This window comes from Ceratotherium simum, chromosome 21 (assembly GCF_057802395.1).
Source record: "Ceratotherium simum simum isolate JZ-2026a chromosome 21, ASM5780239v1, whole genome shotgun sequence".
NCBI lineage: Eukaryota > Metazoa > Chordata > Mammalia > Perissodactyla > Rhinocerotidae > Ceratotherium > Ceratotherium simum.
This window is the reverse complement of record NC_141920.1, coordinates 46,155,790-46,178,813: the sequence shown is the minus strand read 5'-3', so window position 1 is coordinate 46,178,813 and position 23,024 is coordinate 46,155,790. Positions and strand designations below refer to the sequence as shown.

General features: G+C 40.4%; 1 protein-coding gene across 1 annotated transcript in view; it reads right to left on the bottom strand.

The window, feature by feature from the left end:
* Window positions 1-23,024, bottom strand: part of CFAP61 (cilia and flagella associated protein 61) — a 292,142-nt gene that overhangs the window by 238,667 nt on the left and 30,451 nt on the right. The window contains exons 6-7 of the mRNA XM_004433707.3: window positions 18,327-18,459; window positions 46-205 (exon numbers count right to left, since the gene is read on the bottom strand). Coding sequence (XP_004433764.1) covers window positions 46-205; window positions 18,327-18,459 — 293 coding nt within the window. The remainder of the gene's footprint in view (window positions 1-45; window positions 206-18,326; window positions 18,460-23,024) is intronic.

The window sequence follows — 23,024 nt, the reverse complement described above, 5'->3', positions numbered from 1 at the left end:
GGCATGGATTTAACTCCTGACGTGCTCCAGTGACAGCCACTGTACCTTGACTTCTTTGAACGCTTAGCTCATGTGGTGGCTCCAGAACGTCATCGGGGTGTGGGATGCAGAGTCCATGGAAGGGCCCCAGGTCAAAGCACTCATGTAGGAGCTGCATGTTCACTCTTGAGCACACACTCATGAACCCGACAGCTACACCTTCCACCTGAAACATCCAAAACATCTCATTACTCTATCAGACCTCAAGTGAATTCTCATCCTGAAACTTCCATGAGCCCAGAGCATGAGGGTGGTGGGTAGTTCAGCAGGTCTTTTGAGATATTTAAGGGAGGGAGCAGTGTCTTCCTCTGGTAGCTCTAGCGTCCGGCATAATGCATGCCACACAAAACATGTTCAAAAAATGTCCAGTGAACAACCACTGTGGACAATCCTAGGAGATACATAACTTAGGAAGTTGCCAGAGAATTCTTGAGGGAAAACTATTTGGAACTTAGCATGTACCCTCTTTGCCCAGACAATTTAACTTGAGACTGCCTGCCCCATGTCCCTTTTATTATCCAGCTGTAAGCCTAGCCTTCCTGTCCACTTTCCTCCCCTCCACCATGCACAGTTCTCAGTAAGACCAGCATTGTTCCAGTGTCCATCTGATTGACCCTTGATTCAGAGAAAGTTCATGGTCACTCACTCTTTATCAGGTAGGAACTCTTTGATTTTCTTGAATTTACTTATTTATCTGGTTGAATGGTCTCATGGGGAGGAGATGTGAGGAAAGAGGTTTGGTGGGAACATTCGAGTGAAGAAACTCATAGCACTGGTTCACCATGTGGGTCTGATCTGCAAATGCTTCACCCCCAAGCATCCTAACAGATACCTGGTTCTGAACCTCTTGCAATGGTCCCCACAATTGTAGGCCTTTGATGAGGAATACACAGGTGGGAAGATGAGTGTAATGGTGTGACATAATAAGAAATATATATTTGGTCTTCATCCCTGGTTCCTGGCACAAAGCTTCTAAAACACTTATAATTTCCTAAGAGGAGTGTCTTTTGTTTTTCATAATAAACCCCTTTCAATGATATCTGAGTTTATGCTAATAAGGTGACTCAGAGAATGGGGGCTGGTTGTCAGAAGAATCAACCATGTGATTAGAGAGTTGGATTACAGCCACATCCCCCGACCTCTAGAGAGGGGAGAGGGGCTAGAGATTGAGTTCAGTCACCAGTGGCCAATGATACAATCAATCATTAATGGAACCATCATAAATACCTCTAAACAATGGGATTCGGGAGCTTCTGGGTTGGTCAACACATTGAGGTGCTTGGAGGTAGTGTGCCTAGAGTGGGCATGGAAGCTCCATGCCCCTTCTCCCACACCTTGCTCTATGCGTCTGTTCCATTTGGCTGTTCCTGAGTTGATCCTTTACAATAAACCGACAATAGTAAGTAAAGTGTTTCCCTGAGTTCTGTGAGCCGTTCTAGTAAATTATCAAACTCAAGAAGGGGGTTGTGGGAACCCCTGATTTATAGCTAGTCAGTTAGAAGTACAGGTGACAACCTGGGACCCGTGGCTGGCGTGTGAAATGGGGGCAGTCTTGTAGGCCTGAGCCCTTAACCCGTGGGGTCTGCACTAACTCCAGGTAGTGTCAGAATTGATGCAAGACATCCAGTTGGTATCTAGAGAGCTGAAGAATTGGTTGGTGTGGGAAAAATCCTAAACATTTAGTGTCAGAAGTGTTGTGAGTAGAGGAAACAAGTTATCTTTTAATAAGTAATTAGCTGATTTGCACCTGTTATTATTATTGAAAGATTATAAATTAACAACGGAATTTAATTCTATCATATTCCACATCAAGAGATGACTGTGATTGAAATTCTTTATTAAATCCTTTCAGTAATTCTGTATTTCATTCTTCTCTGCAAGGAAAGCACTTAAAATTTTAAAAGAGAGCAAGAGAGAATGCATATCTCTTTGGTTAACTAATCCTATTGTGGTAATTATTTTGCAATATATACATATGTCAAATCATTATGTTGTATACCTTAAACTTATATGTTAATTATATCTCAATAAAACTGGGAAAAAAGGAAAAACAAATAAATTTCACATAAATAATTTCTGTTGATTTAAGCAAATTCTAGTTGACTGATTTGACTCTGACAACTCTGTTTAGAAACCAGCATTTACCAGGTCCTGTCCCTCAGGTGTTCAGACTTTACTTCTTAAGACAACCATTCCACTCAGGAAGTGGAAGAACTCAACAATCATAGGTACTCCCTAGGCCCAGGAACTCAGCATCATCCATAAATGCCCAGTCAGAGACCATGGTCACTACTTTAACCTACTAAAGCAGAGAATTAAGCTACAATAATGCTTAGTCTTTTAAATGACACAGAGAAAAATAAGGTATTAAACTATTTATTCTCACATGTGTCTTCTAGTTTAAAACCATTTGTTTTCAAACGTGTGCTTGAAATATAAATGTGAGGCTCCCTTTATTTTCTCCCTAATGCTGAAATACAAAGGGAATTTTTAAAAATTAATTTTTCCATGTATATTCTTTTCTTTACAGGTCCCCTCAAAATAATACTAGCTGTGAAACACTGGATTTACACAGCTGTTTTATAAAGCCATCGACACTTTATTATTAAAGTCCAAAATAAACATTTTAATTTTTCCCCAAATAACAAGTGACTGTTTGTCTTGTTTGCACGCGTGAACAAAGGCTGCGTAGCTGCAGTTTTCTGGCTTCTCTGTAATTTTAGGCCCAAGACTCAGCAGACGCTGATTAACCAATCCATCTACCATATGTGCAGGAAGAGACGGCCAGCCTCACTCTCGGCAGGGAAAATTGGCATCCACGTTGGTTCACATGGAGATGTCCTTCTAATCTACAGCCACACTGGCGCAACGAAACTTCGATGGCCTGAAATACCTTTTGCTGGCTTCATGGTGAGCTGCATGTGCATGATAGGAATGTATTATTTATAAGACCGCTGTTAGTAATGAGCTATTACACTAATGGCTCATTGTGTTTGGAATTTGATTTCAAATGGCATGGATCACACATTCTGATGAAAATGAGAAAAACATGTTTTGCCATTAGGAACAAAGATTTAACGTTCTCCAATTCTACAACCTGTTATATCCCCATCATTCATCCCGGGTTGTGACAATTCACAAAAGTTCACAATTATGGACTGCAACAGAGCAAGGACATATTGTAGAAGTGTCTGCTTTTTCCTTTGGGTTTCTTTCAAATAACTGTTCTGATTTGAGAAACACTGTTCTGAAATATGAACTTGCAGGAGTATTCAAATGCATCTTTGTGTGTCTGTTTTCTGGAAAAATTAATTGATTTAATGGACTTTTTGTACTTGTATAATAAAAAGGCATTGATTTCTGGCTGCTATCTATCCTCCAGGTGACGGAGGTATTTTCCACCATAAAGGTGTCTTCAATTTTCTTATACTGCAGAGCAAAACTGAAAGTTCTGTTGTTGTTCTTGTTTTTCCTGTAACGATCTACATGATGATACATAAGGCTCAGATTGCTAGAAATCCATATGTGCAGTGGCCTTGTCTTCCCAAGCAGGTCCATTTATAGACACATATGCACTGTACCATTTATGCTTCCACCTAAAAAGCTCTACAGTCACCCATGCCTTTTGGGTGACAATACTCCAGAATGAGAGCGCCCTCATCGTGACCACTGCCAGCTTTGATCCCCTCAGCCTGATGCCAAAGGCCTGGCTGAGCTGGCAAGCTCTGCCCACCCACAGGTCAATGGTGCCTACTTAGACCACTGCTGCCCATGCCGTGGATGATGCCAAAGCAGACGCTCTGCCCATCTGTCTCTAGGAGCCGCCCTTGGCCTCCAACTGCCCTTCCTTGAAATCTCAGTTTGGAGTAAACACCAGATGTCAAGGTAAGCCAGGATAAAGTTATGAAAAGCAATTTTCAGCAAGTGACGATTCAAACCTCTTCCTAAGTAGCTATCAAGCCAAAGAAAGTCCTCATAGTTAAAAACCTTTAACTAGTCAAGAGTTTCCCACACAGCACAGGCATAGCTCTCAGGCATTCTACATGCACGGCCTATAACTACCATGGGCTAGTTTGGGAAGAGACAGATTTGATGTACTTTGTTCCATTATCTCTGGTCAAGTGCAGTCACCTAAAAGCATGGTATGCCGAAAAGCCCCGATTTGAGCATTTGCTGATTTCCGTGCTGTAAATACTAACATTGTGGCCAATTTTAAGCTACCAATGTGATGTCACTGAAAAGGGAGTTGGGAAGGGGTGCTGAGTAGCCACCATAATATAGTATTTCCACTATACAAAGACCACAGATGTAAATAACCTCAAGAGCATAGATAATAGTAAAGTAATTAGGAAGTGATGAGTGTTGAGTATTTAATAACTTTGTTTTTAGTACAGCTTATTACACTGTAAAGTTTATATAATTTAATTTTTAGTAATGGCCATGTTTAACAACCAGCTTGCAAAGTTCCTGAAGATTTAACAATTGGCTTTCGTGAGCCAAAGCGAGCTAGTTCCAGCACACCCCTGCCTAAAGGGCCAGGCTGAGGAAGCCCAGGTCGTTGGGAGAAGGGTCCAGGGAGGTGGATAGGAGGATAGTGACAGCACTGATCTTGAACCTGAAAAGGCTTAAGACAGTGGATATGGCTTAGTACAGACTGGAGATCTGTTCCCAGATTCTTGACTGGTCTGTTCCCTATTGACGGTTCCTGCTTCTGCCCTTCCATTTTAGGATAGAGGCCCATGGTCTCATCTCCACAGAACACAAAGCATCTAATCTCTGAGGCAGCTCGGCCTCTCGGAGATTGGGCTGGACTCTGTTTGCCTCTTTAGAAACACCAAATGATCCTTGTAGAGTTAGGACTGCAATTTTCAGCCTGCAACTTTCCTCCGATGTTTACACACTGAAAATGTGTAACACATGACCAGAGAGGGAAAGAACGTGGGGGAAGAAGTCCCTGCAGCCGCTCTTCACAAGCACTAACTCAAGTGTTCTGGGCTGAAACTAGCACCTTGAATCCAAGGAATTAAAAGCTTCCTCCAGAGGAACATCCACATCATGGCAGCACAAAGATGTCCATCATTTTTGTCCCCCCATTCAACAGCAAAATATTCAGCATCCATCCACGAATAGGAGTGCCTTTGAGAGAGCTGTGGGATCCGGCACCATATCCCAAGGGATCTGGGAAGAGTCTTGCCTACCTGAGCATTGGGAAGTAGGCAGACAGACCTCGGTCCTGGCTGTCAACCCTGCAGAGGCCTGTGAGCTGGCTCCAGGTCCTCTTGGCCACAGTCGGGGAGCCCCTGGAGAATACTGATTTAGACAATCTCTCATAGAGGACAGAGCTTTTGTGAAAGTACAGGCTTCCAGAGAAGTTCCAGGACTCCGTTGGAGCAAAAAAATATGAGTTTGGACACACTGGAGTGGGGAAGAGGAACAGTCTGACTTTACCCATGTCACTGATTCCCCAAGGAAGCACAGCTTAGGGCCCAGAAAGATCTTCCTTGGCCTGTGATTTATCCTCTGGGTGGAAGGGAGACAGTGCTAGAGAGCTGTGTGGAATTCTTCCAAAGGGGCTCATTTCTCTTTCCCCATCCAGAGTACTAAATCAGGAGCTCCATGGCTGGGACTGGAAAGAGTCTGGGAGAGCAGCAGACAGGACTCTTGGAGGACATTAAAAGGACACAGATCCTAGTCGTGCTGCAGATTCCATCAAGAAGCCTGCCCAGGAGATACTGGGAATGCCTCACCCACAAATCCCCATAACTGGTCCAAGAGCACCCCAGCTCTTTGTGTGCCTCACCCAACTACCATCCCACCCCATGGCCAGCCCCTGTGCACACTCCCAACAGCTGCACAAGAAGGCTTTGGCAGACGGCTAGTGAGCACACACAGAAAATCAGTCAAATTGGTCTTAGCAGTAACTTTTTGAATATGTCTCTTCAGGCAAGGGAAACAAAAGAAAAAATAAACAAATGGGACTACATCAAACTAAACAGCTTCTACATGGCAAAAGAAACCATCAACAAAATGAAAAGACAACCTACCAATTGAGAGAAGATATTTGCAAATCATATAGCTGATAAGGGGTTAATATCTAAAATATATAAAGAACTCATACAACTTAACAACAAAAAAATAAACAATCCAATTAAAAAATGGGCAGAGGATCTGAACAGACATTTTTCCAAAGAAGATATACAGATGGCCAACAGGCATGTGAAAATATGTTCAACATCACTAATCATTAAGGAAATGCAAATCAAAACCACAATGAGATATTACTTCATGCCTGTCAGAATGGCTATTATTAAAAAGACAAGAAATAACAAGTGTTGGAGAGGATGTGGAGAAAAGGGAACTCTTGTACACTGCTGGTGGTATGGAAAACAGTATAGAGATTCCTCAAAAAATTAAAAATAAAACTACCATACATACATACACACAATGGAATACTACTCAGCCATAAAAAAATGAAATCTTGCCATTTGCGACAACATGGATGGACCTTCAGAGTATTATGCTAAGCAAAATAAATCAGACGAAGAAAGACAAATACCATATGATTTCACTCATATGTGGAAGATAAAACAACAATAACAACAAACAAACATATAGATACAGAAAATAGATTGGTGGTTACCCAGGGGGAAGGAGGTGGGGGGAGGGCAAAAGGGGTAAAGGGGCACACTTGTACGGTGATGGACAAAGACTGGCACAGATGTTAGCTCAGGGCCAATCTTGCTCACCAAAAACAAAAACAAAATCAAAATCAAGGAAACATAACACCACCAAAGGATCTCAATATTCCTCCAGTAACCAAACTCAAAGACATGGAGATTTCCAACTTACCAGATAAAGAATTCAAAACAGCTGTTTTAAGGAAACTCAATGAGCTACAAGAAAATACAGAAAGATAATTCAAAGAAATCAGTAAAACAATACACAAACAGAATTAGAAGTTTAACAAAGAGATAGAAATCATAAAAAAGAACCAAATAGAAATTCTGGAGCTAAAGAATACAATAAATGAAATGAAAAATGCAACAGAGATCATCAACACCAGACTTAATCAAGCAAAAGAATGAATTAGCAAGACTGAAGACAGGATCTTTGAAATTATCCAGTCAGAGGAAAAGAATGAAAGAAAGAGAAGAAAGCCTACATGACCTATGGGATACCATCAAAGGGAACAATTTGTGAATCATTGGAGTTCTGGAAGCAGAAGGAGGGAGAAAGTGACAAAAAGCTTATTTAAGAAGTAATGGCTGTCACTATGGAAAACAGTATGGAGATTCCTCAAAAAATTAAGAATAGAACTACCATACGATCCAGCTATTCTACTGCTGGGTATTTATCTAAAGAACACAAAAACACGAATGTGTAAAGCTACATGCACCCCTATGTTCATTGCAGCATTATTCACAATAGCCAAGACTTGGAAGCAACCCAGGTGCCCATCAAGGAACGAATGGATAAAGATGTGGTATATATACACAATGGAATACTACTCAGCCATAAAAAACAATGAAATCTGGCCATTTGTGACAACCCAGATGGACCTTGAGGGTATTATGCTAAGTGAAATAAGTCAGAGGGAGAAAGTCAAATGCCATATGATCTCATTCATAAATAGAAGATAAAAACAACGAGAAACAAACATAGAGACAGAGATTGGATTGGTGGTTACCAGCGGGGAAGGGGGGGAGGGAAGAGAGTGAAAGGGGTGATTAGGTACATGTGCATGGTGATGGGTTGTAATTAGTCTTTGGGTGGTGAACATGATGTAATCTACACAGAAATCGAAATATAACGATGTACACCTGAAATGTATATAATATTATAAACCAATGCTACCACAATAAAAATAAGTAAATAAATAAATAAAATTAAAAAAAAAAAAAAAGAAGTAATGGCTGAGAACATCCCAAATCTGGGGAGAGATTTGGATATCCAAGATAATGAAGCTCGTAGGTCACCAAACAAAATCAACTTAAAAAGATTCTCACCAAGACACATTATAATAAAACTGTCAAAAATCAAAGACAAAGAGAGAATCTCAAAAATAGCAAGAGACAAAAAGCTTTTAACTTACAAAGGAACCCCCATAAGGCTATCAGCATATTTCTCAGCAGAAACTTTACAGGCCAAGAGAGAGTGGGATGATAGATTCCAAGTGCTAAATGAAAAAAACTGCCAACCAAGAATACTTTACCCATCAAAGCTGTCCTTCAGAAATGAAGGGGAGATAAAGACTCTTCCAGACAAACAAAAGCTCAGGAATTACATCACTATTAGACCTGCCTTACAAGAAATGCTGAAAAGAGTTCTTCAAGCTGAAATGAAAGGACACTAATTAGTAACATGAAAGCATATGAAAATATACAACACACTGGTAAAGGTAAGTATATAGTAAGATTCAGAATACACTAATACTGTAATATGGTGGAATGTTAACCACTTAACTCCAGTATAAAGGTTAAAGGACAAGAGTATTAACAATAATACAGCTATAATAATTTATTAATGAATACACAATATAAAAAGAGGTAAATTGTGACATCAAAAACAAAAAGGGATGGGCCAGCCCCATGGCTTAGCAGTTAAGTGAGCGTGCTCCGCTGCCGGCGGCCCGGGTTCGGATCCCGGGCGCGCACCAACGCACTGCCTCTCTGGCCATGCTGAGGCCGCGTCCCACATACAGCAACTAGAAGGACGTGCAGCTATGACATACAACTATCTACTGGGGCTTTGGGGGAAAATAATAAATAAATAACATTATTAAAAAAAAAAACATAAAAAGGGGGATAAAAGGGTAAAGTTTTTGTGTATGATCAAGTTAAGTTGTTATCAGTGTAAAATACACTGTCATATCTATGAAATGTTTTAGGTAAGCCTCATCCTAACCACAAAGCAAAAACCTACAGGAGATTCACAAAAGATAAACAAAAAGAAATCTAAGCATACCACTACAGAAAATCATCTATCCACAAAGGAAGGCAGCAAGAGAGGAAGAAAGGAAAAAGGGTACTACAAAATAGGCAGAGAACAATAAGCTAGCATTAGTAAGTCCTCACCTATCATTAATTACTCTAAATGTAAATGGATTGTATTCTCCAATCAAAAGACATAGAGTGGGTGGATGAATAAGAATGAAAGACCCAACAATATGCTACCTACAAGAGACTCACTTCAGTTTTAAGGATATTCATAGGCTCAAAATGAAGAGAAGGAAAAAAATATTCCATGTAAGTGAAAATGAAAAGAAAGCAGGTGTAGCTATACCTACATCAGACAAAATAGACTTTAAGCCAAAAACAGTAACAAGAGACAAAGAAGGTCATTATGTAACGATAAAGGGGTCAATTCATCAAGAAGATAGAACAATCATAAATATATATACATCCAACATTGGACCAACTAAATATATTAAGCAAATATTAAAAGATATAAAGGAAGAAACAGACAATACAATACAATATAATAATAGTAGGGGACTTGAATACTCCACTTTCAACAATGTGTATAACATCTAGACAGAAAATCAACAAGGAATTGTTGGAGGTGAACAATACTTTAGACCAAATGGACCTAACAGACATATACAGAACATTCCATCCAACAGTAGCAGAATACACATTCTTCTCAAGCACACACAGAACGTTCCCCAGGATAGATCATATGACAGGTCACAAAACAAGTCTTAGCAAATTTAAGAAGACTGAAATCATACCAAGTATCTTTTCTGACCCCATGTTATGAAACTAGAAAGCAATGACAGTAGGAAAGCTGGAAAATTCACAAATATGTGGAAATTATTTTTTTTAAAACACTCCTGAACAACTAAGGAGTCAAAGAAGAAATCAAAAGGGAAACCAAAAAATATCCTGAAACAAACAAAAGTGGAAGCACAACATACTAAAACCTATTGGATGCTTAAAAAGCAGTTCTAAGAGGTAAATTTATCAGGATAAATGCCTACATTAAGAAAAAAAGATCTCAAATAAACAATCTAACTTGACACCTTAAGGAACTAGAAAAAGAAGATCAAATTAAGCCCGAAGTTAGCAGAAGGAAGGAAGTAACAAAGATCAGAACAGAAATAAATAAAATTGAGACTACAAAAACAATAGAAAAGATTAGCGAAACTAAGAGCTGGTTTTTGAAAAGATAAAATTGACAAACCTTTGGCTGACCTAAGCAAAAAAAGAGAGAATACTTAAAATCAGAAATGAAGTAGGAGACATTAAAACTAATAACACAGAAATACAAAGGATCATAAGAGACTACTATGAACAATTATATGCCAACAAATTGGACAACCTAGAATAAATGGATAAATTCTTAGAAACATACAACCTACCAAGACTGAATCATGAAGAAATAGAAAATATGAACAGACCAATAACAAATAAGGAGATTGAATCAGTAATCAAAAACCTCCCAACAAAGAAAAGTCCAGACCAAATGGTTTCACTGGTGAATTCTACCAAATATTTAAAGAATTAATGCCAATCCTTCTCAAACTCATCCAAAAAATCGAAGAGGAGGGAACACACCCAAACTCATTTTATGAAGTCAGCATTACCCTGATACCAAAGCCAAATAAGGACACCACAAGAAAAGAAAACTACAGACCAATATCCCTGAGGAACACAGATGCAAAAATTCTCAACAAAATATTAACAAACTGAATTCAACAGCATATTAAAAGGATCACACACCATGATCAAGTGGGATTTATCCCTGGGATGCAAGACAGTTCAATATACACAAATCGATAAATGTGGTACATATTAATAGAATAAAAGATAAAAATCATATGATCGTCTCAATACACGCAGAGAAAGCATTTGACAAAATACAACACCCTTTCATGATAAAAATGCTCAACTAATTGGGTATAGAAGAAACATACTTCAACACAATAAAGGCCATCTATGACACGCCCACAGCTAACAACATACTCAATGGTGAATGGTTGAAAGCTATTCCTCTAAGATCAGGAACAGGACAAGGGTGCCCACTCTCACTACTCCTAGTCAACATATGACTGGAAGTCCTAGCCAGAGAAATCAGGTGAGAAAAAGAAATAAAATGCATCCAAATGAGAAAGGAAGAAGTAAAATTGTCTTTGTTTGAAGATGATATGATCTCATAAATAGAAAACCCTAAAGATTTTTTTTTTTAATAATTTTATTTATTTATTTTTTCCCCAAAGCCCCGGTAGATAGTTGTATGTCATAGTTGCACATCCTTCTAGTTGCTGTATGTGGGACGCCGCCTCAGCATGGCTGGAGAAGCGGTGCATTGGTGCGCACCCGGGATCCGAACCCGGGCCGCCAGCAGCGGAGCGCGCGCACTCAACCGCTAAGCCACGGGGCCGGCCCCCTAAAGATTTTTTACCAAAAAACTGTTAGAATTAATGAGCAAAGTCAGTCAAGTTGCAGGATGCAAAATCAACATACAGAAATCCGTTGCATTTCTATACACTAACAATAAAATACCTGAAAAAGAAATGAATAAAACAATCCTATTCACGATAGCATCAAAAACAATAAAATTCTTAGGAATAAATTTAACCAAGGAAGTGAAAGATCTATACACTAAAAACACAAGACTTTGGTGAAAGAAATTGAAGACGCAAACAAATGGAAAGATACCCCATGTTCATGGAGTAAAAGAATTGATATTGTTAAAATGTCCATACTACCCAAAGACATCCATAGATTCAATGCAATCTCTATCAAAATATCAATGGCATTTTTCTCAGAAATAGAAAAAACAATTCTAAAATTTGTATGGAACCACAAAAGATCCCAAATAACCAAAGCAATCCTGAGAAAGAACAATAAATCTGGAGGCATCACACTTTCTGATTTCAAATATTTTATAAAGCTATAGTAATCAAAACAGTATGGTGCTGGGATAAAAACAGACACATAGACCAATGGAAGAGAATCGAGATCCCAGAAATAGATCCCTGAATATACGGTCAACTAATATTTGAAATGAGAGTCAAGAATACTCAATGGGAAAAGGATAGTCTCTTCAATAAATGGTACTGGGAAACTGGATATCCAGTTTTACATGCAGAAGAATGAAACTGGACATCTATCTTACACCACTTACAAAAATTAACTCAAAATAGATTAAAGACATAAACATAAGACCTGAAAATGTAAAACCCCTAGAAGAAAACATAGGAAAGAAGCTCCTTGACATTGGTCTTGGCAATGATTTTTTGGATACGACATCAAAAGCACAAGCAGCAAAAGCAAAAATTAATAAGACAGACTACACCAAACTAAAAAGCTTCTGCACAGCAAAAGAAACCATCAACAAAATGAAAAGGCAGCCTATGGAATGGGAGAAAATATTTGCGAACCATAAATTGCATAAAGTGTTAATATCCAAAATACATAAAGAATTCATACAACTTAGTAAGAAAAAAAAACAATCCACTTAAAAAATGGGCAGAAGACCTGAAGAGACATTTTCCAAAGAAGACATACAAATGGCCAACAGGTACATGAAAAAATGCTCACCATCACTAATCATCAGGGAGATGCATATCAAAACCACAATGAGATATCACTTCACACCTGATAGAATGGCTATCATCAAAAAGACAAGAGATAACAAGTACTGGCAAGGACGTGGAGGAAAGGGAACCCTTGTGCACTGTTGGTGGAGATGTAAATTGATGCACCCATGACAGAAAACAGTATGGAGGTTTCTCAAAAAATTAAAAATAGAATTACCATATGACCTAGCAATCCTCAGGTGTATATCCAAAGGAAATGAAAAAAGGATCTCAAAGAGGTGTCTGCACTCCCATGTTCATTGTAGCATAACTCACAACAGCCAAGATACAGAAACAACCTAAGTGTCCGTCAACAGATGAATGGATAAACGTGTGTGCGTGTGTGTGTGGTGTGTGTGTGTATACAATGGAATATTATTCAGCCAAAAGAAAGATGGAAATCTTGTCATTTGCAACAACATGGATGGACCTTGATGGCATTATTCTAAGTGAAATAAGTCAGATAGAGAAAGACAAATACTGTATGATGTCATTTATATGTGGTATCTAAAAAAGCTGAACTCACAGGAACAGTGTAGAATTGCGGTTACCAGGGAGTGGGGGATGAGGGAAATGGGGAGATGTTGGCCAAAGGGCACAAACTTCCAGTTATAAGAAGAATAAGTTCTGAGAATCTAATGTACAGCATGGTGATTACAATTAATTATATTGTATTACATACTTGAAAGTTGTTAAGAGAGTAGATCTTAAATGTTCTCACTACAAAAAGAAATGGTAATTATGTGATGTGAGGGAGGTGTTAGTTAATGCTATGGTGATAATCATTGTGCAAAACATAAGTATATCAAATCAACATGTTAAACTGACACAATGTTATAGGTCAATTATATCTCAGTAAAGCTGGAAAAAATAAATAAAAGCCTTCTCCAAAAAACAAAGACCTGACTAAACTGGGTTCACACAGTTTGGTCATTAAAAGTCCTTTTTGGAGTCTACATGAATCATATTACTTCTCAGTAGTTTTTGTCTCATTGTGTAAAGGCACAGTTTTTCAAAATCGTGCTGCTGGGCCCAAATACTTCCTGACCCTTCCTTTTTAGCCTGAAACTGTATGTCAAATGAGAATATGTGAAAGTAAGTCTTCTAAAAAAATGCACAAAACCTAAATCTGAAAGAATAAAAATAAAAATCTTTTCAATGTAGAAGAAATAACTATTATAGACTAATATCTCAGAATCTAACTTTTAGGGACAGTTCTCGCATTAAGTAGCTAACGCCCATATCTCTCTAAATTCATCCCGTTCTCCACTAGATGTGTTTTTCAGCATGTAGATAAATGTTTCACTACCTAGACTATACACTGGAATCACTTGGGGAGCTTTTAAAAAATACTGATTTTGTCTCACCCCAAAAAATTGATTTAACTGTTCTGAGTGCATCCTACCATCGGGGTTTTTAAAAACTGAGATATAATTCACCCATCATAAAAATAAACCTTTAAAAAGTACTCAATTCACTGGTTTTTAGTATATTCACAAAGGTGTACACCACTACCACTAATTCCAAAACATTTTCATCTTCCCCGAAAGAAACCCCATACCCATTATTAGTCACTCCCCACCACCTCCCACCTTTATCTATTTTCTGTCTCTATGGACTTGCCTATTCTGGGCTTTCATATAAATGGTATCATACAATATGTGGTCTTTATGTCTGGCTACTTTCACTTAGCATAATGTTTTCAAGGTTCAAACATGTTCCCTTTTATTTCCTAATAATATTCCATTGTATGGATATACCACCTTTTGTTTACCCATTCACTAGCAGATGGACATTGGCCTGTTTCCATTTTTTGGCTATTATGAATAATGCTGCTATGAACATTTGTGTACATGTTTTTGCGTGGACATTTATTTTCAATTGTAGGAGTGAACTGCTGGGTCAAATGGTAATTCTATGTTTAACTTTTTGAGTAAATGTTAGACTGTTTTCCAAAGTGGCTACACCATTTTATAATCCCAACAGCAACATATGAGGGTTCCAATTTCTCCACATTCTCGCCAACAATTGTACTTGTCCTTCTCTTTTATTACAACCATCAGAGTTGTAATAGCCTGAAGTGGGTGTAAAGTGGTGCCTCACTGTGGTTTTGATTTGCATTTCCTTAATGACTAACAATGTTGAATATCATTTCATGTGCTTATTGGCCATTTGTATATCTTTTCTGGAGAAATGTCTATTAAATCCTTTGTCCACATTTTACTTGGATTTTTGTCTCTGTTGCTGCATGAGTTGTATATGTATTCTGGATACAAGTTCCTCGGCCTAGGGATGTTCTGAAGCCTCCCAGGTGATTCTCATACACTCCAAGCTTGAGAACACTGATGTAGAACAAAGCCTCAAACTGATCATTTCATCAAAATAAGAGAACTTTTGATTCCAAGTTTTCCAAGAAAAGTAATATTTTTTAAATAGCCCTTAAAGTTTTGTCAAATAATGAGAAATGAGTGTATGAAGAATGATGAATTCCCTAAACAAATCATCCTAGAAGTAAAACTGCTAAATTCCCACCTTTGAATGCTTTTCAATAAACTGGCACAAAGTCCTCCTTTTTAAAATGAAGATAACGGTGCTGGCCCCGTGGCTTAGCGGTTAAGTGTGCGCACTCCACTACTGGTGGCCCGGGTTCGGATCCCGGGTGTGCACCAACGCACCGCTAGTCTGGCCATGCTGAGGCGGCGTCCCACATACAGCAACTAGAAGGATGTGCAACTATGACATAGAACTATCTACTGGGCTTTGGGGAGAAAAAGGGGAAAAAAGGAGGAGGACTGGCAATAGATGTTAGCTCAAGGCTGGTCTTACTCAGCAAAAAGAGGAGGATTGGCACGGATGTTAGCTCAGGGCTGATCTTCCTCAAAAAAATAAAATACAATGAAGATCAAATATCCACTTGAAAGAAAAGCATAATTTGTAGTCATCTTTGCCTGAACCTTGGGATTCTATGAACGAAATATTCAGGTACAGAGCCAGGCACCCAAGGTTTCTATCCATGTTCATTAATTATGATATGCAAAAGACAAGCACAAAAATTCATTCAAAATAAGACTGTCTTGGGCCAGGCCCAGCGGCCTAGTGGTTAAGTTTGGCACACTCTGCTTCGGCGACCCACGTTCAGTTCCCAGGAGCGGACCTACACCATTCATCTGTGGCCATGCTGTGCTGGCATCTCACATACAAAAAAAAAAAAAAGAGTAAGATTGGCAGTGGATGTTAGCCCAGCGTGAATCTTCCTCAGCGAAAAAACAAAAAAAAAGACTATCTTGTCAAAAACGATCTTCAGTCCAAGCTTACATAAACCTCTCTTAAATGCCTTTACCAAAAAATGCCCTCTATATTTCTCATAGATGCAAAGAGAACATCTTAGCTCATGTTTGAATTGCTTTCTTTTCTCAATTCCTAAAACTATCATGAAAAGGCTGACCTTGTGAGGTCCCTACTGTATACAAGTCAATAACAAGCTATTTGGTGGGAAGCTGCATTGCTTTAAAACAGAGCTTTCAAATGTGGTCCCAACACCAGGAACATTGGTATCACCTGGGAACTAGTAATAAATGCACATTCTCAGGCCCCATCCTAGACCTACAGGGTCAGAGACACTAGGAATGGGTCCCAGTAATCTGCGTTCTAATCAGCCCAAGAAGTAATTTCAATGCCTGCTCAGGTTTGAGTATCACTACTTTAAAATATTTTCCTCACATTTCTCATATACACACACAGCAGACACCACTGGTCACAAACCTATCCTTCCTAAAACTGAACAGTTACCACACCTTCCCTAATGACCCAAAGGTACTAAGAGTCTCCATTTTTTTCAGTCAATTTCTCCATACCATTGGGCAGACCCCACAAACATCCCTATTTCAGCATTTTCAACTTTTAAGAATGCCCAAAGCTTCAGATGGAATGGCATGAGGTAGAAAGCTATCACGTTATTTTTCAGGAAGGCCTATTTTAGCAGGCTCAAACCAATATAAAGGCCTAAAGGTACCTCAATACCCTTACGTTTAGCTATCGGAATTAGGATCTTTATCAAATCCTATGGGGGCAAATGCAGAGAAGGAACTCACCGTTAGCTAAAATTCTGTAAGGGAGGAGTGTCCCTCAGTGATTGCCTCCAGGGGTGGGGCGAGGATGAGAGATGGTCTCAAGAGTTGCAGAGTTGTTCACACCAGCTACCCAGAGCCCCAGCTCGGCCTGCTCACCACTTTGAGCTGAGACACAGTAAAGCTGGCCAGCTTGCCGGCTCTCTTTTTCGTCTCTTCTCACCCTTTCCCTTGGGTGTGGACCTCTGGGTCTAGAGCTGGCAAACCAGAGGGTGTGAGTTCCGTCTTTCTTCACTCCCATCCCAACCTCCTGTCGTTATGCCTTCCTGGATGGATACCGTGGAGTCAGGACACTCGTAGGGCATGTCCTGAGTCAGTGGCCACAACTGACGTGCTCACAAGGGCCATGCTGGTACAAAGTGGAGAAGAAGGCCTGAGGAGGATTGTGAAGCCCCAGGGCACAGTGTGAATGGTGCTGGGCTGGAGGGTGCCCACCCTGTCTGCAGTGGCAGCTGCTCCAAAGCTCCTACTCGCTGGGGCCCTGCAGAAAAGCAGGCCCAACAGGCAGGCCTTCTGATTTTTCTAGAAAAGCTAGAAATTCCAATTGTTACATACACTTTCCTAATTTTTAAATGTTAACTACTAATTCAACAAAATTTAATTATATATAACCTGAATCAAAGCATGAGAAAACACTGGACAAATCCAAATTGAGAGACATTCTACAAAATAACTGACTTGTACTCTTCAAAAATGTCATTGTCATGAAAGACACAGACAGGCTGGGGAATTGTTTCAGATTATGAGACTGAACACATGACACCTGAGTACAACAAATGATCTGGATTTACTTCTGCCATAAAGTACATTATCAGGACTGTCAGTAAAATCTGAATAAGGCCTGTGGATTAAATAATAGGATTGTAGGAACCGTAACTGCTTGACTTGATTGCTGTATTGCAGTTATATAAGAGAACATCCTTGTTTCTAAGAAACATACACTGAACTATTTAAAGGTAAAGGGGCATTATGTCCGCAACCTACTCTTAAATGGTTCAGAAAAAATATATACATTTATATTATATATACATACATTTTTATCTATATATATAGATAAACATATAGAGAGAAAGAGCAAGCAAAGAGAACGATAAAGCAAATGTAGTAAAATGTTAACATTTAGGATATCTGGGTGCTTATAAGTTTTCTATAAGTGTGAAATTTTATTGAAACAAAAAGTTTTTAAAAAATTAATCACTTTCCAAGTCAAACAAAATCCATCTGCCAGCAGGATTCTAGTTTGTGACCTCTGACCTCTGGGATCTCAGAGTCTCAGAAATCCCCCCTAGACATCCCTAGAGGGTCTATTCCTTTCCCCCTAACTCTAGGGACAGGGCAAAGAATCTACAGCAGCCTGGACATCTGGAAGGACCTCAAAAACCTAAAAACTTAAAGCTAGTAACATTGGGGAGGGAGTGATGCCACAGCTTACAAGCTGGGCTGGCACGCCACTTGGAGGGCATGGGGAGGCGGCAGGGGATGACAGCTCCAGGCATGCTGGGCAAAGCCAGGAGTGACGTCACTTATTTCTCTCATCTCTCTCACTAAGCACATCCCCAGGTGGGTTAATCACCAACCTCACACACAACAGCATGATTCTCTTCGTCTTGGGCCTCTATTAGTTCAGCCAGGAAGTATTCGCCGTAAGTTTCCTTCAGAATCGTGTCATGGTGCATAAATATTGGCATGAGATCATCATGATCTTCCACCCTGTTTAACAGAAAGGCTTAAGTTCAGTGTTTGTTCATTCATTTGTTCCTTCAGCGAAGCATCTGCTATGCACCAGACCCTGTTCTACATGCCAGGAATACAGCGACACTCGCATGAAATGAACTTACATTCTAAAGGAGAAACAGACAATAAAACTGTAACAAATACATCACTTCAAACATTTCAAATAGTGATAAGTGCTTTGGGATGGAGAGTGACAGGGTCAAGTGGTCAAAGAAGACCTGAGGAGGGACATCTGAGCTGAGACCTGAATGAAGAGACGGCGAGGAAGCTATGTCGAGACCTGGGGGTGGAACACACCAGGCAGAGGGAACACACTCGGCATGTTTGGGTGTGGAACATAGGGCAGCATTTGTCATGAGCCAAAGGACAAGTAGCTGGAGACAGCATTTCCCAAATGTGTTACAAGGAATACTACTTCTATGACATTGTCCTCTGCATCCCCTTCCTCCTCCCAAAAGAATTCCACTGTCTAAAACAATTACCTACTGTAGATCCCCTCCTGGAGTGTCACAGTTAGGTATTAAAGACTCTGAGAAGTAACCTTGCTTAGTCATTTCTCCAACACTGGCCCATGGTACCCTTTATTCCTGAGACATCTCTCCACTTCCCATGGAGGGAGAAATGCTGGTTTGAAGTTAATGAAGCTCTGCTCACCATTCTGTGGACATACACCTCAAACCTCCATTCTCAGGACCCTCTACAACAACCTTGATAATCAGTGTGAGGGGTTGAGGGGGACCCAAGAAGCAGATTTATAGCAGCTTGGTGATGCTGGCCCTTGGACTCCAATTTGCTGCCATATTTAACAGTCCTTTCTTCTTTTTAGTATGTTCTTGGTAAAATTTTGTGTTCTAGTTTACCTGTCTAGAATGTTCTTATACTTTTTTCCTGGTACTTTTCCTATTAAAATGTTCCACATTTGTATTATTTTTTTTTTTTGTAGTATATCTGATTTCGCTACTAACCTTTATCCCTTCTCCTTTATTTCATTACTATGCCATCTTCATCATCCCATTTTATCTTCTAATATGTTCTCTTTGATGTTAATAGTAACTCCATCTATTGAGTGATTAGTATGCATACAAAGCTCAGGGCTTTATCCACATTATCTCTGTTGCTATACTTCTCATAGCAACCCAGGAGGTAGGCATTGCCATCTTCACTGCACAGATGGAGGAGAGCAAGGCTCAGGGGGATGACAGAGTACTTTGCCTAAGATGACAGAAACAGTTAGCAACAGAGCCATGTGATGAACTCAGGTCAGCTGAGACCCTGCCATCACATACCACACTAAGTCAACAGTGTTCTTCAAAAATCCTTCTTTATTCTGACACTCCTTTTGAAAACTGGTAGCAGGAAGCATAAGCACAAGCAAAACAGTTGAGAGAAGGGTCTTTGGCTCAAGGGCCAGAAGTCAATACTGAATCACTGAGGCAGCCTTGTCATAACTCCTCCAGGGTCAATAAGAACAAGTGAAGAACATCTATGATCAATGCATGGAATGGGAGAGGTTATCACCACAGAAGCTTGCATTGTTGCACTAGTTGCCCATTGGACACTGTAGGTATAAACTCTCCCATTCCATTCACTATCACTAACCTGTTTAAAACGCTACCTTCTTCACCTCACTCCCTTAAAACACTTTTGCCAGTCCCCACTGTTTCTGGGATGAGCACAGAACCCTTAGCCTCATTTTTAAGGCCTCCATCTTTCGATCCTTGTCATCAACAACACAAGTTGATCTACTTATTGTCCCTAGAAGGGGACCTCACCATCTTCCCTCCTTCCACCTACCTATCCAGGGCTGTGACCCTCTCACTTATCCCAAATCCCAGCATCCTTCAAGGCTCACCTCTACCCTACACCCTCCAGTGGCTCATCTTCCCGGGGTCCCTTCCTAGGAACCCAATGACAGGGTCATCACTGGATACCCACTCTCCACCTCCGGTGTTAATGTCAATGCGGGGCATGTTCCCAACCAAGGAACATGCTTTTTTTTGTGGACACAGAGGGAGTTCTGTGCTTCTCTGTGACAAAAACTCTCTCCTTGACCAAACTCTAGCCAGGATCCTCTGAGCCCTCTTCTTGACTAGATCTCAACCTTCGCCTATAAAGACCTGAACAAACACCAATATAGTTTCTAACAGCTCAAGGCCACATCCCTAGGATGACCCTAGTCCCCCTTAAAGTGCCTTCCTGAGAAAGCTCAAGACTGCCAGAAGAATTTCCTGTTTGTTCCAGCCAACACTTGAGGATAGGGCCCCTCTCTCCCAGTCTCTGTGAGGGTATAGGGGCCCAACTTCAATAAGCATCAGTTAGCAAAGTCAGATGGGTTTCACATGGACCAACCCCCTCTTCCCGATTTTTGTAATTTTTCACCTCCCTGACTCTACCAAGACCCCACTTACCCTCCTCCCAATTCCCTCATTTTCCCTTTAAGAGGACCAGTCACCTCTGTACAAATCAAAGTTCAGTTCAGTTCACACTGGACGCTTTTCCCTATCACAATAGTTATTACTGATTAAAATCTGTCCTTAGCGCTTTAACCAGTATCCAGCTTTGTTGACCTTTCACACCTGCACACCCTGTAGCCCACAGCACAGGTGCAACCGCGACAGCCAACACGGACAGGGCCCTAACCATACGCCAGGACCTGGCCCAGTGTCCCACATGCACTGACAGTGCTGAGTGGTGCCATTGCCCGTTTTCCAGGTGAGGGACACGTGGCCTGAAGGAGCACATCTGGGGAGTGAGCCCACAGTCCCTCACCGGCAGCTCCACATCCCCTCTACTTAGCCTCTGACTCTACTGACTGAGAAACCTGCCCAGTCACTTCAACACTAAGCCTTGGTTTCTCAACTGCAAAAGGGGCAGAGACAAGCACAGTGGGGAGCGTACAGTGTGGTGATACAAGGAACGCCCTCAGGTTCACTCTCTGGCAGGCGTAAGCCCTCAGTAGCATTTGCTCTGGGGAGACTTCACAGGCCCCCACGACATCCCATGCCACCTGGAAACCCCTGCTGGCTGGCTCCACCTGAGCACCCAGGACCTTGGCTGAAAGAGCCTAGAACGTCCCAATGCATTCTAGAAACCATTCATATCCCCACTTAACAACCTGCCAAAAGGGTGCTGCTAACAGAGGTGGCTTTTCTCTGTAAAGAGTACTGGATGATACTGGTTAAAAAAAAAAGATTCTAGATGAGCATAGCCAACAAATCATTTTCAAACATTTTGCCAAAAATAAAAGTTTGCATTGATATTTATTAATAGACATAGTTATTTTAAATAATGGGAAAATAATTCAATATCCTAATGATTTTAAGTAGATTAAGACAGGTATCATATAGGGAACTCCAAAATCAACTGTGTACCATGGGCTTTTCTCTATATAATGGACACAAAACTATTACTCCATAGATATAAAAATCAAGAATAAAGGTTTAGAGAGCCCCAGGGCTGTAAGCCTAATCATGAGCCCTCAGCAGCCCATTAACAAAGTTATCTATAATCACACCTCAATACTAATTCTTCTGGGAGATATAAGAAAAAATCATTCAAAGTGTGGAGTTTGAAGAGTCTCTCCCTTAAGCCCTTCCCCAAAATGGATAAAGAGGAACTTGTTCTGCTAAATGCATTCCTTAGGGTAATCGATAATTTATGATCTTGCATCAGCCCCAGTGCTAATGACAAAGTATGACATCAGCCTCACAGAGTCTCAGATGACACATGACAAAGTCCAGCCTCACAGAAACAAAACACCCTGGCTACCAAAAACAATTCATCCAGTAAAATGTTTAAATTTGAGCATTCCGAGGCGATGAGCACTGCTTGCGACTCAGATTGGAGGAGAGCCACAACTTCCTCTGAATTCATTCAGCACAGCAGAGCCACGTGCCTGGCACCTCTGTGACCCACAGCCTTTTAGTGGTGATGACTATGGAAGGTGATAGTTCATCAATATAAAGTATAATGGGAATGACACCATTCTCTGAGTGAAAAGCAACATTCCTTTATATCTTCCATTCACCACATGGCTTGGAGGAGGCAATTACGTACTTGTTAATGTAATCAGTTATAGAATATTCTATTTTAACTTGTTTGGAAGAAACAAAGGTCCATCCCATAAAGACTGATTGATGGCTCAGGCACCTAAATGTTCGCCAGACTCTGAGAAACGTGCCCGATGAAAACGGAGTGGAATCCAAAGCTTAGAACAATCAACAGCCTCTCAAGGACACCTCCTTTGGGGAATGGGTGCCCTCTCAACCCAGGAGAAGGCAAGGAGAAGGACAACAGGGACCTGATGGCTCTCACTGGCTTCCTGGGAGGTGGGGAGAAGAAAGGACAAACTCACTTATCCGTTCCACAGTTAGCTGGGCTTTCAAGAAGCATTGTGATACCGGGACCCCACAGAACTTTCCCAGCTGGCTGGCATGGTCTCTTGGTGACAGGCAGACTCTGAGAATGCTTCAACGCCTCAACATCCTGACTACTCTACTGTGTAATTACAATCCTAGAGGAAAATCTACAGGCCAGCTTCT